The 17,016-nt window shown below is 40.1% G+C and overlaps 1 protein-coding gene across 1 annotated transcript in view; it reads right to left on the bottom strand.

Moving 5' to 3' along the window:
- Slc3a1 (solute carrier family 3 member 1) overlaps positions 1-15,438 on the bottom strand; it is a 37,104-nt gene extending 21,666 nt beyond the window's left edge. Inside the window, exons 1-4 of the mRNA XM_042675385.1 lie at positions 14,917-15,438; positions 11,957-12,136; positions 11,624-11,778; positions 6,638-6,763 (exon numbers count right to left, since the gene is read on the bottom strand). Coding sequence (XP_042531319.1) covers positions 6,638-6,763; positions 11,624-11,778; positions 11,957-12,136; positions 14,917-15,346 — 891 coding nt within the window. The 5' untranslated portion in view covers positions 15,347-15,438. The remainder of the gene's footprint in view (positions 1-6,637; positions 6,764-11,623; positions 11,779-11,956; positions 12,137-14,916) is intronic.
- Between the last annotated feature and the right edge of the window lie 1,578 nt (positions 15,439-17,016).

Consider the following 17,016-nt stretch of genomic DNA (forward strand, 5'->3'; position numbering starts at 1 on the left):
GCTCTCAAGTGAAAAGTCCATTGCTAGGAGCAAAGTGCCTTTCATCCCAGCTTTTCAGCATTTATTTACTTCTGATAGTAATCTTCTTGTAAGACACAAGTCTTACAAATAAAGTCTAACCTCTGCAAGAAGCAGTAATGACCCATTGCAAGCGGGCCTTTATTCTGGTGACTAGTAAATAAGAATCCTGTTCACACATTCTTACTATCCAGATGCCTGCAAAAGACCAACCAGCTTAGTCAAAGAATCATTAATAAATTGGCCAACTCATTGTGGCAAACTATAACCCCTTTTTATACATCCCTACATAATCCACAAGGAGCCTGGAGAAGTCAACTGCTTAATAACCAATGGCTGACATAAAAACTGAGTAAAAAGTAAAAGGAGAATGGGAGCCGGTGGGTCACACCTGTCATCCTAGCTACTCAGGAGGCTGAGATCTGAGGATTGCAGTTTAAAGCCAGCCTGGGCAGGAAAGTCCATGAGACTCTTATCTCCAAATAACAGTCAGAAAACACACACACACACACACACACACTCACTCAAGGACAGTGCCCAGGCCCTGAGTTCAAGCCCCACAATTGACAGGAAAAATAAAAGTGAAAGGACTGAAGCACAGAGATGAAAACTATTTGCAGGATTGAGGTAAGCAAGGTGAATTAAGGTCCAAAAGCTTAGGTTTAAATCCTCCTCCAGGAAGTGGCGCTGTAGCTCAAGTGGTAGAGTGCTCGCCTTGAGCTGAAATGCTGAGGGACAGTGCCCAGGCCCAGAGTTCAAGCCCCACGACCGACAAAAAAATAAAAAAATAAATCCTCCTCCATACTCCTACGGATGATGACTACATCTCTAAGCCTCAGTTTGCTTCTTTACTAAATCTCATAAATTAGGCTTGTTCATCACAGGATCAAGAAATCAACTATCACACAGTGCCTATCAGCAGGCTTTTTTGCAAAAACTGACAAGCTGATATAAAAATTCATATGGAGGGCTGGGAAGGTGGCTCAGTGGTAGAGTGCTTGCCTTGCATGCATGAGGCCCTGGGTTCAATTCCTCAGCACCACATAAGCAGAAAAAGCTGGAAGTGGCACTATGGCTCAGGTGGTAGAGTGCTAGCCTGGAGCTGAAGAGCTGAGGGACAGCACCCAGGCCCAGAGTTCAGGCCCCACAACCAGTAAAAAAAAAAAAAAAAATCATATGGAGGGCTGGGAATGTGGCTTAGAGTGCTTGCCTAGCATGCATGGGTTCAATTTCTTAGTACCAATAAACAGAAAAAGCTGGGAGTTTCACTGTGGTTTCTGGTAGAGCGCTAACATTGAGCACAGAGTGGCTCAGGGACAGTGCCCAGGCCCTGAGGTCAAGCTCCAGGACTGGCAAAAACAAACAAACAAAAAACTTCATATGGAAATGCAAAGGACTCAGAATAGTTAAACAATACTGAAAAACAACAAAGCTCTATAACTCTATTATTAATTTCAAAACTTACTACAAAGCTATAGTAATCCAGGCAATGTGGTACTGACACAAAAAAATAGACATATACATGAATATAACAGAATTGAAAGTCTAGAAATAAACCCATACATGGTCAGTTGATTTTCAACTAGAGACGTAAGACAATTTAGTGGAGAGAGTGGGGAAAAGAATAGTCTTTTACAGAAAGGAACCTTACTTCATTGTTGGTGGGAATGTAAACTTGTTCAACCACTTTGGAAAGCAGTATGGAGGTTCCTCAAAAGACTTCACATAGAATTCCCCTATGACCCAGCAATCCCACTTTTGGGCATTTACCCTAATGTTTACAAAAAAGACCACACTAAAGCTACCAGCACAACTATGTTTATTGCAGCATTATTTACCATAGCTAAGATATGGAACCAACCCAGATGCCCCTCAGTAGATGAATGGATCAAGAAAATGTGGTATATATACACAATGGAATTCTATGCCTCCATCAGAAAGAATGACATTGCCCCATTTGTTAGGAAATGGAAAGGCTTGGAAAAAATTATATTAAGTGAAGTAAGCCAGGCCCAAAGAAACATAGGTCCCATGGTTTCCCTTATTTGCAATATCTAGTATAGGTATGAGTCAAGCGGAAAAAGTCAGATAATGTGATGTTAGGAAAACGAACCCTCAAATATGTATTTTAATGTTTTTGTTTCTTTCATGCATGTGTTTCTAACGCATTTATAAGATTATTTCTTTGTTGCTCTGTATGTCCCTCCCCCACAGTGTAACCCCCGCTTTCACTATATTTGATGTCAGTATAACATGTGGAGGAGATGGGGACAAACAAGTCGTTTAAGGATTCAGGTGGACCTGTTGCAACAATGAGAAGTACAAAATGTCATGTCAAAACCAGCTTTACAATGTCGGAGGGGGGGGGAGGGGTATGATTGGGTGGGGGGGAGGGGGGAGGCTGGGAAGGGAGGTGAAGGGTAAACAAAGGAGGAGGCTGCAATGCTTGGTAAGAAATGTATGCATTATCCTGCCCATGTAATTGTAACCCCTCTGTACAGTATGTTCTCAAATAAAATAAAATAAAATTAAAAAAAAAAAGAATAGTCTTTTAAAACACATATCTAGAGTAATCAGAGAGCCACCTGTAAAATAATGAAGCTGGATATCTTATCCTTACACTTTATATAATTTTTTAAAATGGAATACACACTGACTAAAATGTAAGAGCCAAAAGAATAAAAATCCTAAGCGTGAGCTGGACACCGGTGGCTCACACCTCTAATTCTAGCTACTCAGGGGGGCTGAGATCTGAGGACTGTGGTTTGATGCCAGGTGGGGCAGAAAAATCTGCAAGATTCTCATCTTTAATAAACTCAGAAAAAGCCAGAAGAGGCACTGTGGCTCAAGTGGTACAGTGCTAGCTTTGAGCACTAAGAGGCTAGGCCCTGAGTTCAAGCCCCATAACTGGCAAAAAAAAAAAAAAAGAGAAAATAAATCCTCATGATTTAGTTCACGTATTAAGCAGTAGTTATTAAATAAGACAATAAAAGCCCTACAACAAGAGAAACAACAAAATTAGACATCATCAATTAAAACCTCTTATACTTCAGGGGAACATCAAGAAGGAAAAAAAGAATACACAGAGAATGAAAAAAAGTATTTGCAAATCATGTATCCAGAATATGAAAAGACAACAATAATATAACAACACAATATATAATATAATAATAGAACATTATAGTATAATACTATAACAACAATAAAAAGACAAGCCTGATTTTTAATGGGCAAAGAACTTAAATAGTCTACAATGAAGACATATAAACTGCAAGTACATGGAAAATTCCTAAAGTTATTAGCTATTAGACAAATATAAATATAAAGCACAATGAGATGTTATTTCGCACCCACTAAGATAACTATGACTTTAAAGAAAACAAAAATTATTGGTGAGGATGTAGAGAAACTGGAACCCCAGTGGAAATCTAAAGTGGTGTAAGCATTATGGAAAGCACTTTAGTTATAGCATAGCTATAACTACATATAGATCATAGACACAGAAATATATATTACAAGATTCCATTTATATGAAATGTCCTAAGTGGTCTCCAATGCTTTTTATTTTTTTCAGTCATGGGGCTTGAACTCTAGGCTTAGGTATTGTCCTTCAGCTCTTCAGCTTAAGGTGAGTGCTCTACTGCTTAAGCCACAGTGCCACTTCTGGTTTTCTAGTGGTTTATTGGAGATAAGAGTCTCAGGAACATTCCTGCCCAGGCTGGCTTTAAACTGCAATCCTCAGATCTTAGCCTCCCGAGTACCTAGGATTACAGGCATGATCCACCAGTGCTCAGATCTCCAATGCTTTGTTTGTTTTTCCAGTCCTGGGGCTTGAACTCAGGGCCTGGGCACTGTCCCTGAGCTTCTTTTGCTCAAGGTAGCACTCTACCACTTGAGCCAGGGCTTCATGCACACTAGGCAAGCACTCTACCACTAAGCCACATTCCCAGCCCTCCAAGGCTTTTAGAAAGAAAGTGAAGGACCATGGAGAGGAATTTCTATGCTTATAGAGGGGTTTTTGTTTTAATATTTATTTCCTGAGATAGCATTTCATCAAGTACCCTAGCCTAGCTTTAAATTCAAGACCCTTCTGCCTCAGCTCCTAGAGTGCTGGCATTACAGGTATGTAAATCACCCAGCTTAGAATTCTTTTTAGGCTTGATGAAAATGCACTGAAATTAATAGGGATGGATGCACAATTCTGTGAATATACTAAAATCACAGAATCATACATTTGAAAGGGGTAAGTTGTATGGCATATGGATTATTATATCTCAGTACAACTGTTAAGAACAAAGTGAAAGAATAATAAACTAAGGGAGTTAGGTGTCCCTGGTGACTCTTCTCTACTTGACAAGGTGAGCTGTAGAAAGATACTCATTGAAATCTGTTCTATGTGGTCTCCTCTCCACCTGCCTCCCAACCCACTTAGAACAGCCACAGCAGCAGCAAGAATGAGAACAACATGGCTGCTATTTCCTGTGAACTGTGCATCAGGTATTGTTAGAACTGCCAGCACTATGTGTGCAGGAGCCCACAGAGGTTGCCTAGGTTACTACAGGAGCTCAGAGGGATACAGATGCTCAGGATGGACCTTGCACTATCTGAGCCCTCATTTCTTACTACTCAGGCCTTGGCTCCCTGCCTCTTGCTCTCATGCCTCTCCAACACACAAGCACGGCTGCTAGAAAAAAATACAGGATACACAGTTAAATCTTAATTTCAGGTAGCCAATGAGCACTTTTAGAAGTGTATATATAATACCATATTAATTGGTTATCTGAAATTTACTTTTTTTTTTTTTGATGGTCGTGGGGCTTCAACTCTGGGTCTAGGTGCTGACCCTCAGCTCTTCAGCTCAAGGTGAGTACTTTACCACTTTGAGCCACAGCTCCACTTCAATTTTTTGAGTGGTTAATTGGAGATAAGAGTCTCATGGTGACTTTTCTGCTGGGCTGGTTTCAAACTGTGATCCTCAGATCTCATCCTCCTGAGTAGCTAGGATTACAGGCATGGGCCACCGATGCCCAGCTTGATTTTGTTGTTGTTGTTGTTGTTGGCCTTGGGGCTTGAACTTCCTTCCTTTCTTTCTTCCTTCCTTCCTTCCTTCCTTTCCTGGTCCTGGGACTTGAACTCTGGGCCTAGGCACTAAAGGCTAGTGCTGTACCTCTTGAGCCTCAGCTTACTTCTAGCTTTTTCTGTGATTAAATAGAAATAATAGTCTCAGGGACTTTTCTGCCTGGGCTGGATTTGAACTGTGATCCTCAGATCTCAAGCCTCCTGAGTAGCTAGGATTACAGGCGTGAGCCAACATACCCTGCTTTAACACAAGATCTTTATACTTGCTATTCCCTCTACCTAGAATTCTCTTCTTTTTTCTTTCTTTCTTTTCTTTCTTTTTTTTTTTTTTTTTTGTTGTTGGTTGTAGGGCTTGACCTGAGGGCCTAGGCACTGTGCCTGAGCCTTTTTGTGCTCATAGATAGGGCTCTACCACTTTGAGCCACAGCTCCACTTCCATTTTTTGAGTGGTTAATTGGAGATAAGAGTCTCATGGAGACTTTTCTGCCTGGGCTGTCTTTCCAGGGATATCTCTTTTTTTTTGGGGGGGGGGGGGGAGGGGTCCGGTTGTGGGGCCTGAACTCTGGGCCTGGGCGCTGTCCCTCAGCTCTTCAGCTCAAGGCTAGCATTCTACCACTTGAGCCACAGTGCCACTCCTGGCTTTTTCTGCTTATGTGGTGCTGAGGAATTGAACCCAGGGCTTAATGCATGCAAGGCAAGCACTCTACCACCTTCCCAGCCTGCAGGGGTATCTCTTAATCACTTCTTATAGTAGATCCATCTCTACTGGGAACTCTTATCCTTCCTTCCTCAGAGCATTTACCACTTCCCCATGTGTCATATCTATACTTGTCACTGTCCTCTCAGAGGAGGAACTTAAGAGTGCTGGGCTTTTCTTTTACTCATTGCTACATTCCCTAGTTCTTAGAGCACGGTCTGACAATGAGTAGATAGTAACTTAATATTTACAAAATATATCCAGAAGTACCATGCATGATTATCTCCTCTAAGCTTCCAGACAGCCCTCTGACACATTATCATCAACTGTATTTCATATGTGAGGAGCTGAGTTATGGTCAAAGCCAATTATACACCCCAAGGCCCACTACAGCTGTAGGAGCCAGACTCCAAAGTAAATATTCTCACATCCATACTAGCTCATTGTCAGAGGCCAAGAAGCAACTTAGAGCTAAGGTACCAGGTATTTCACACATCCTACTTTCATTTAGACTATTCTGAAGGAATAATATTATTCATGACACTGATATAAAGAAAGTAATCACCAACATTGCTAAGGGGAAACAAAGGAGGAGGCTACAATGCTTGATAAGAAATGTACTCATTATCTTGCCCATGTAATTGTAACCCCTCTGTACAGTATTTTCACAATAAAAAAAATAAGAAAAACAAACAAACAAAAAAACATTGCTAAGTATTTGTATTTGCATCTGAGAATTTAATTATACTACTTGGTTTTCTTGTTGTTCAATATAGAGTGTCTCAAATAAACCACTTTAGTTCCCACTAATAGAGAAGAAAGACTGTGGGGGTTGATACTCACTTTTATTTCTTCTAGAACATCAGGATTTCGGAAATTTAAATCAGGTTGCTCTTTCAGAAACTGGTGATAATAGCATTGCTTTCGTACTTCATCAAAGTGCCAACTGGAGTTTCCATATACACTCAACTAGCAAACAGAAGAAACACATTAGTTACCCAGCTTATTTATATGACTATTGCTCAGAAAGACTGAGTCAAATCATTTATTCAGGCTCTGTGGACAAAGCTGCATAAATCTTTTTTCTTTTCTTCCTAGTTTTGTTCTAGAAAGAGCTACATTAATTCCCCTAAATTTCACCCATTGGCCTAATGCCTATATAAATGTGACTGTGATGTATTTGTTCAGTAAGTGCTGTTTAGAGAGCAGATATCTCTATATTTTGTTGGATTCAACAAATATGAGTCCAGGCTTTAGACTCATATTTAAAACAAAACAAATGGTCATCAATGGAGGAGAAGGACATGCTCTATTAGTCTTGCAGCTTGAACTCCAATATATGGGATATTTAAAATTATGGCTAGGCTGGGAATGTGGCCTAGTGGTAGAGAGCTTGCCTAGCATGTATGAAGCCCTAGGTTCGATTCCTCAGTACCACATAAACACAAAAGGCTGGGAGTGGCACTGTGGCTCAAGTGGTACAGTGCTAGCCTTGAGCAAAAGCAGCTCAGGGATAGTGCCCAGACCCTAAGTTCAAGCCCTAGGACTGGCAAAAAAAATTATGGACTGGCAAAAAAAATTATGTCTAAACAAAGTTTTATTAGAACAATTCACTATAAAAATGTATTTGTCCTCTGGAATAAAAATCTGGCAACTTTGAGTACTGATACCCAGCAGTGTATGACATTGGCTTATTTCCTCTTTTTAGAATACTTGGGTCTATAATTCCATGTCAAGACTCTCCTGCTGGCCCTCAAATATCTAGCTTCTTAGGCTACTGCAAGGCCCTTAAAATGAGTTTCTTGGGCTCCATCTCAGGTCTTTGTTCATTTCCTGTTAAAAAAAAAAAAAAAGCATATGGAAAACTTTTAAAAACTAGGGGGTTCTACATAAGACCCAGTCATACAAAGTCCACATTGTCCTAGTAACTGACTAAAGCTGAGTATTCTCAGTTGTCTTTCAAGGAAATGGACCCTTTGTAGCTTACCACATGGTCTACCTAAGCACAACTCAAGATGAAATCTTTACAGTTTGTCTAACCAACATGAACAATTAATCTAAAAGAAATTGGGGAAGAAAGCCTAAACAGAAATGGACACCTAGGAATAAATGAATGAAAAGATGTTAAACATACTTACCAATTAGACAAATACTACATTAGTAATTAGATAAAATATTCTAGCAATTAAATTAATCTAAAAGTAAGACTGCAGTGATGAGCTGATGGAAGGGTGGAAAAAACTGATACCAAAAGAGGTAGCTAGTACTCTGTAATCAGGAGAAGATAGGGTTTGAGGTGCATATGTCCATTTTTAAGAGCAGACTGTGGCACTGCACTGACTACATTGGGTCATTAGCCCTTTCACTTACTAGCTATGTGAACTCAATCTGCCTGTCTACAAACAGGAATTAACATCTAATTCTTTGGATTGAAGGGTAGGCATAACAAATTAATGAATACAAAGCACTTAGCAGAGCATAGCACAAAATAAGCACTTACTTTGTTTCCCAATATCATTGTCATTTTAATAAATAAGTGAAAAAGAGGGGAAAAAATTAAAGAGGTAAAACTCTCATGGTTTCCTGATAGTTTGACTCCCAGGCTCCAAGGTAGTAGCTGTCACCAAGCTTGGAGTATCAGAAGTTGTAGGAAGATCACACAGTCAGTTTTGAAGCAAGTCAACACCAAATGTCCTTGGGTCAGAAAAAAGTCAATGTCCAGGAGCTAGAATGTTTAAATATTTACAAAGGTTAAGAAGAGAAGAGGGAATGCAGTGGGGTAAGATGATCCCAAGGAAAAGTAAAAGATAAAGCAGACCAAACTAGAAGTCATAGCTGGACTGAGACAAAAATAGAATTGCCAGAAGGAATACAAGAAAGATAGATGAATCTGAATTTCAGAAAACAATGCTTAAAGCTTGTCTTTGATAGCTCCAGGTAGAAGCTGAGATCTGAGGATCAAGGTACAAAGCCAGCCCAGGCAGAAAAGCTAGAAGAGGAGCTATTGGCTCAAATTGTAGAGCTCCAGCCTTGAGCAAAAAAGCTAAGCAAGAGCATAAGGCCCTGTAGATGCCATTCCTTGGCATCTACAGGTTATTTATTGATGCCAGGGCTCTCCTCTTAGATACCAAAATCTGTAGATATTCAAGTAAGTCTCTTAAATAAAATGGTATAGTATTTGCATTTTCCTATGTGTGGTCTTTCACAATCTTTAAATCATCTCTAGATTATCTATATTTATGTTTGTTAATCTTAATTATCAACTTGATTGTATTGAGACATATCTAGGAGATAAGTAAAGTACACCTTTTAGTAAAGTACACCTATGAAGGCGTTGCCAAAGACAATCAGATTATGAAGGCTCTGACCTAATCAATGGTTTAATTTACTGATGAATTAAAACTCTGAATAGACTACTGGGAAATGATTTTTTTTTTTGGTTGGTCATGGGGGCCTGAACTCTGGGCCTGGGCACTGTCCCTCAGCTCTTCAGCTCAAGGCTAGCCCTCTGCCATTTAAGCCACGGAGCCACTTCCGGCTTTTTCTGCTTATGTGGTGCTGAGGAATTGAACCCAGGGCCTCATGCATGCAAGGCAAGCACTCTACAACTGAGTCACCTTCCCAGCCCTGGGAAATGATTTAAAAAAAACAACTATGGCAGGAAAATCATTGCTGTGAGTAGATAACTGAAGTGTCTTTGAAAAACATATGTCCTCTGTCCCCTTTATGTCTTTGCTCTGCTTCTTACATTCTCCTAAAGACTGCCAAACCCTCCCACCATCCTATCTTGACTGAATAAAACTTCTGAAACACGAACAAAATAAATCCTTCCTCCTTTCAGTTATTCTCTCAAATGATGAAAAAGTCTTACTAGTAAGCTGGTAGCTGACCCGGACACTATCCACTGATATTGGTCATGTAGACTATAGAGTTATAGGGTCATAGAGGCAGCCACCAAGATTTCAAAGGAAGGTCTGGAAGGCCAGACCATGGGTAGCATTGTCTGGTTCTTTGAAGACAGCCCCTGAGAGGATGATACATTAGGCTGTCATGGTACAATGGAAAACCCAGAATGTTGGAGAACCACAACATAAATGTCTACTGAGGAATGCCTTAAGTAGCAAGTAGAGCCAGCCCAAGACAGAGGTCATTTGGGCTGCAAACAGCATGACTACCTGAGCTAGACTGAACAAGCCTACTGCAACTCTTATGACACCAGGTATCCCAGATGCCAGATGTAGAGTTATAGTATGTAGCATTTGTTCTGGTGGGTTTTAGGCTTGCTCATCTTTCTATGTCCTCATTCTTCTCCTTTGGAATGGAAATATTTATTTCATGATATTACATATTAGAAGTATGTAATACTTTTTTTATTTTATAAGGACTCATTTGAGCCCACTCCAAATAGTGTACTTGCTATTGTAAATAGCTGCTATATGTATTGTTTAGGGAACAATGACCAGAAACAAGTCTTTATTAATTCATTACAGATTCAAATTTTTTCAAAATATTTTGCATTTGCAAGTGATTGGATCTGTAGATATAGATAAAACAAATATGGAAGGCCCTTGTGTAAGTATTGTCCATACAATAGTTTAATACTAAAAATCATTGCCTATCTCAAACTTATATTTAATTCACATCTTAAATTTTTTTTTTTTTGGTCAGTCATGAGGCTTGAACTCAGGGCCCAGGTGCTGTCCCTGAGCTCTTTTGCTCAAGGCTAGCACTCTATCACTTTGACCCACAGCTCCACTTCTGGTTTTGTGGTGGTTAATTGGGATAAGAATTTCACAGACTTTCCTGCTCAGGCTGGCTTTGAACTGAGGTCCTCAGTCTCCTGAGTAGCTGGGATTATGCATGGCATCTTAAATTCTTATTTTCTAAATGTAGTCACCCTAGACAAGGAGGGCAGGGTCTCTGTTGTAAAAGTAGCCCGTCAGAAGAGGGTAAGGTTGGGGACAGGCAGACTTGATGGCTTCTGTTCTCTATAAAGTTGGCCATGCTCCTCAGAAATGATGAAGTCTTAAGATCAAAACATTTATATTAAAGGTAAAAATATGCTGGGTGCTGGTGACTCATACCTGTAATCCTAGCTACTCAGGAGGCTGAAATCTGAGGCCTGCAGTTCAAAGCCCAGGCAGGAAAGTCCATAAGACTTTTATCTCTTATTAACCCCCAGGAAACCAGAAGTGGAGCTGTGGCTTAAAGTGGTAGAGCACTAACCTTGAGCAAAAGAGTGCAGGGACAGCACCCAGGCCCTGAGTCAAGCTCCAAGATTGACCAAAAAAAAAAGGTAAAAATATTAGGATTTTGTTGAATTTGAGTAGAAGGTAAATAGTAAAGAGAAGGATGATGGTCTGCTTTGTTTATGGCTAGGATTTTGTCCAACAAAGGAGTCAAGATCTGAGACTATGACTCTAGTGGTAGACCACCTGCTTAGCAAGTATGAATTCCCTGCTAATTTTTTTTTGGGGGGGTGAGTAAAAAAGTCAAAAAAGCAAAGATATATGGATAATAACCTGTTACGTAGTAATGAGACATGGAATCCAAGCTGGACAGAATGGGAAGGAATGGAATATGAGAAGGAGAGGCTAGGAGTGAGAGGCTAGGAATGAGAGTAAGTTTCAAAATTTGCTACAATACACCTGATGTATAATGTAATCAAAAATCTAAATCATATTTGGGAATGTTTTTCTATTTCTTTTTCACCTTCCTATAAACTAGGTCCTTTTTCATGCTTTTCTGTTAGAGTGCTTCATAAAGAATTAGTTCAGTCACTGCAGATCTGCTGTTGTCCATTAGCCAATCAGGTGAGCCAGCACTTACCCAGTTGTTTGGTGGTGTGGTGATGCCATTTTCATGAGTACAGTCATGCCAGATGTAATAGTCAGTATATTTCCCAGTCCGGTTCTTACTCAACTGAAACCAAGCATGTTTATCACTGGTATGGTTTGGGATGAAATCAATTATTAATTTTAAACCTAATAAGTGAAAATAGTTCAAATATTAGGAAATTAGCATACTAGAATAATATGTAATATTATTACATATTACTAGAGTAATATGTAATAGTTAAGAGATATAAATATTTTTAAGTTTAGAAAAGTACTTTTTTTTTAATCCCTTATCCCTACCCCACCCAACTCCCAGTCACTTTACCTCTATCATGGATGGCCACAATCAGGTTCTCAAAATCTGTCATTGTTCCAAAAATAGGATCAATTTCTTGGAAATCTTCAATTGCATATCTAAAATCTTTAAGTGATGATTTATAAAAGGAAGTAAGCCAAACAGTTTTTATATTTAAAGTACTGATATAGTCCAGTTTATCTTGAATACCTAAAGGAAAAAAAGCCAAGGCCATGAATAAATCCTACTTTTTTTTGTTTGAAGGGTTGAAAATAAACACGTCCAAGATGAAAATAGTTAAATTGAAGGCAGAAACATTTGGAATTTTGTTGAATTTGAGTAAAAGTCAAATAGTGAAGTCTATGAATAACATGGATGTATAACAAAAAAAATCATGCTACTTGTTCAGATGCCATATTTTAAAAAAAAGACCACAGTACTATAAATTCATCCTACGCATGGTTTCCAGGCCAAGTGCTAGACTAGTACCAAGGAACAAGGCAGAATGACTCGTGGTCATCTAAGTGGCACTGGCCCACACCACAGCCACTTGCCCCGTGCGGCTCTTGAGCACTTGCAATGTGACTTGTCTGAACTGAGATGTTCTATAATAGCAAAATACACATCAGATTTTTAAGACCTAGAACAACAACAAAAAAAGGTAAAATGTGTCATTAAAACTTTACACAAGTTATATACTGAAATGATATAATAAATACACTGGATTGAGCAAAACATGATTAAGTTCACCTATTTCTTTTCCTTTTATTTTTACTTTTATAGTTCTGATGATTGAATTTAGGACCTCATATTTGGTGTTCAACCAGTTGAACCAGGCATGCCTGCAGTCCCTGTTTGTGTTAGTTATTTTTATAATTATGTCTTACTTTATGCCTACACTGGCCTGGGATGAGGTCCTCCTACTGAAGCTTTCCCTGAGGATAACCGGGTGGGGTAGAGGGGGAGGTGGATATTTAATAAACTGGGGATAATAGGGATACACCACCACATCTGGCCATTGGTAGACGTGGAATTCAACAACAATTACATCTACACTGGCTGTGCTTCTACTGCTAGCTCTGAGTCCTGAATGCATATTTAGACTTTCTGTGTGTTTTCCATGCTGTTTCCTGGGGCCTATGCGAGGGCACTATGGAAGTCACTGAGACCAAAGCACAATGTCAACCCACTCCTGGGATCTGGGCGTTCCTGGGTAAGAGACTGTTTCTTTTTGTTCCTCATCAGGTAGCTGAGAGATATCAGAAGGATTCTGATTTAAATTGGAAACAATGCCATATATATTTAAAACAAGACAAAACAAGTACAGGCTCAGCAGCAGAATGTGTCCTCTATATGTGTCCATCCCCATTTCAGAGAGAAAAAGAGAGGAAGAATGGGAGAAGAAAGAGAAAGGAGAAATAAAGGAACATGATGGTGAAAATAAAGTAAACAGGATCCCAGGATATGTGGGAAATCAAAGACAAACCTGGAGCAGTATCTCCATAACAACAGTTTCAAGGACCAAAGCTACTGATTACACAAATCTTTTTCTCAAGGAAAAGTAATTGGAAATGAAAAATTTAAGAGTAGATTAGAAACTGCCATGTTTGTGGGAATAGCAGGTCTATCTAGAAAGAGATAGGGAAAGCAGGTAGAAAGTGTATCTCTGGATTTAAGGATTTAGGCTGTATTTAGTTAAAGCACCACTTTTGCTAAGCTCCTAGTATGTAAGACACTGCAGGTTGCTGGGGTCATGGGGCAGGAGGGAATTCACTCTGATACATTCCAGTGTAGAACCAAAGAGTGATATAAACACAGCCCAAAGCACCACAGGAATCTGGATAGGAACTATGCTCTGATTAAAAAGGTTAGATAGAAGCTAATGAAGATAAAGGATTTGAGCTGCACCCTCAAAATAGTTATGTTACTGTTCAATGAAGGTCTGGAGTAGGTAGAGAGCCCTTGCCTAGTACATTCAAGGCTTGGAGGTGGGGTGGGGAAGAGATACCCATATCCATGATAAGGGTATACAAGAGAAAAGTCTTTTACTAATTAAGTTGGAGATTTCATATATAACATTTTAAAGGCAGACTAAGCCTAATCCTACTTCCCACAGTATCATCATCTTTTTTTATTTTCTTCAAGCAGTAATCATCATAAAAATTTTGTTTGTTTCTTATTGTTGGCCCCAAAGTTGGGTAATTACACCAGCCAGTTTCCCCAACTCAGTTCCAGTTTATGCATACTAGCTAGCACAAATTCATTTTCCTTCTTTGTCCTTCGGCTCTGGAGTTGGATGTTAGGGCCTTGTGCTTGTTCTGCAGGTACTCTGCCCACTGACTTACAATCCAGCCCGCAATTTCACTCTTAAAAGTGGGCGAGTTGGAACAATAAAGTTATAAGAACATTCTATATGTAAAACTCTCTGGCAAGTTGTTAGCTTAATCAAAAAAATAAGTATTCATTTCTATTTTCTTACTAATATGGATATGTTTAAAAAATAATCTTTGATCTTGGTAACAACCAGTACATTCCAATGCCTTTATTGTTTGGCTACCTAGCTCAGGATTTAAACTTGGAACTTCATCTTTAAAACACATTACTTTTGTTGTTGTTGTTGTAGAATATAAACTAGAAAGACAACCAGCCACATCACATACTGGGAGAGCAATTCCCAGGTGTAGCTCTGATAGGTCCAATGGTAAAATGCACAGGAAGCAAAAAAGTGACTTTAGGAGGAAACTTGCGCCTGGTAATAAGGGCAAGCATATGCCCTCAGTGCATAATAAATGGAATAACTCTTTTGGACCAAAGGCCTTCAGCAAATAGCCGTTCACCTCTCTGGGTTCTGCTGAGTGAGTTTTTTTCATATCATGAACACAGAGAAAGGCAGGTGAGCAGTCACACTGGAATGTGCTTACCACGGAACCTTGGCATCACCCGGTTTCAAGGAAGGGGACAACAGAAAGCAACTGTCTCAGAGCACGCACCTTTCAGGTCTCCATTCCCATCCATGTCGCTGTCCTTGAAAGACCTCGGATAGATCTGGTACATGGGCCCAGCCTGCCACCAGTCCAGGCACTTGGGAGAGATGGCGATGATGGCTATGGTGACCGCAACCAGCAGGAGCACAGAAGCCAAGGTGAGCCAGAAGAGGATCTCCCGGGGCACGCGGTAGCGGGCTTGGCCGGAGAACTGGAACAGCACCTCCTTGGGCATCCCAGCAAAGGGCCCGACGCTCATGATGCCAGACTCATCTGAGTCCTGGATGTCCACCGCCTTGTGTGGCGGGCTGTCACCAGAGCTGCCAGGATCCGGGTCCAGCTCTGGGATGTCTTCATTTTGAACAAATCCGTTATTCGTCTGGCAACCCTTTATACTCATCTTAATGGAGTCTCTCTTGCTTATGTCCTCAGCCATGGCTCTCTACTCAGTCCGGCCAGCCTTCCCAGGAGGAGTGTCTTTCTGAGGAGACTGAGGTGGAAAGGTAGCTTGCTGAGAGCTTTGTCTTGTCAATGAGCTTTGCATGGTTTATAAATAAACCTGGTGGGACAAAGTCCAGCCAAGGAAGAAAGGGTAAAGGTAAAGGGGATTTAAAAAAAAAATTCCTTAAACTGGGAGGCTGACATAGCTACAGTAACCTCACTATCAGAAATAGGGGTTGGGAAGAAGAGATGATTCCACTGCAGTGAAAGGTTTACTTGCTTGAGTCTGCCACTGTTCAGAGCCACCATTTTCACAAAGATCAAACTGTCAATCTATTTTGCCCCAAAAAGTTGAAACAAACCAGGTGCTGGTGGCTCACACCTGAAATCCTAGCTACCCTGGAGGCTGAGATCTGAGGATCGTGGTTCAAAGCCGGCCAGGACAGAAAAGTCCCCATAAGACTCTACAATTAACCATCCCAAAACCGGAAGTGGTGCTGGGGCCCAAGTGGTAGAGTGCTAGCTTTGAGCAAAAAGAGGCTTAAACACAATGTCCAGGCCCTGAGTTCAAGTCCTACAACCCATAATAACAACAAAAAGAAGAAACCCTTCAGATGTCCATCATCAACTAGATGGCTAAACAAAATGTAACATATACTTAAGGGAATTATTCAGACTTAGAAAAATTTGACATATAGAAGATGGATAAACCTTAAGGACATTGTGCTCAATGAAATAAGCCACAGGGAAGGATAAAACCAGGACTGATTTATTTTAAATATGTCCTCTCTTCCTTGAAATCCACTGGGGAGAAATTCTGGAGGCAGAGAAGCACAGAACTTTGTGTTACAGACTCTAATTTTACTTCAGTGCAAGGGTATCCATGCCTATGTGTATACTCAGCTCCACCCCACATGCTTTGAGTCTTGTTTCAAAAAGTGATTGGCTGCCAATTCTTATAAACAATTCCAGGATGTAGAGGAGAAAAGGAGTGTGTCTAGCAAGTTCAAGTTCTTTACAAGAGTAAATATTGTTTAATACTGGTACTAAACAGCTGCTTAATCATTGACAAGTGTAAAACCATGTTTGCAAGGCAGTGGAAGCTGCTGGAAAGCCAAGGTACTTACCAAGAAGACTTAGCAAGCCTTGAGAGAATGTGATGACTCATGATTTCCATTTAACCAGTAGTACTTGAAACAGCCCTAGGAATCATTTAATCAGATACAGGCCTTTCTCGTTTCTACACATGAAGCAATTTATCTGGCTATATAACATTATTGTATATGTTGTAAAGTGAGATGGAGCTACTTGATCTTCTGTAGTTTATTTTTTAGTGAGTACATCTCAATACTTGGCCCACTGAATACATCCAACATCTGTCATCATTATTAATTTATACATGTTGAATAGTTTTTAAAAGCCAAAGGAATTTAACTTCCATGTTGTCTTTTTTTTTTTTTTTTTGTCGGTGATGGGGCCTGAACTGTGGGCCTGGGTGCTGTCCCTCAGCTCTTCAGCTCAAGGCTAGCCCTCTACTACTTGAGCCACAGTGCCACTTCTGGCTTTTTCTGTTTATATGGTGCTGAGGAATCAAATCCAGGGCCTCATGCATGCGAGGTCAGTAGTCTACCACTGAGCCACCTTCCCAGCCCCACTCTTTCTTAT

This window comes from Dipodomys spectabilis, unplaced genomic scaffold (genome assembly GCF_019054845.1).
Source record: "Dipodomys spectabilis isolate Male_0828 unplaced genomic scaffold, ASM1905484v1 ptg000026l, whole genome shotgun sequence".
Taxonomy (NCBI): domain Eukaryota; kingdom Metazoa; phylum Chordata; class Mammalia; order Rodentia; family Heteromyidae; genus Dipodomys; species Dipodomys spectabilis.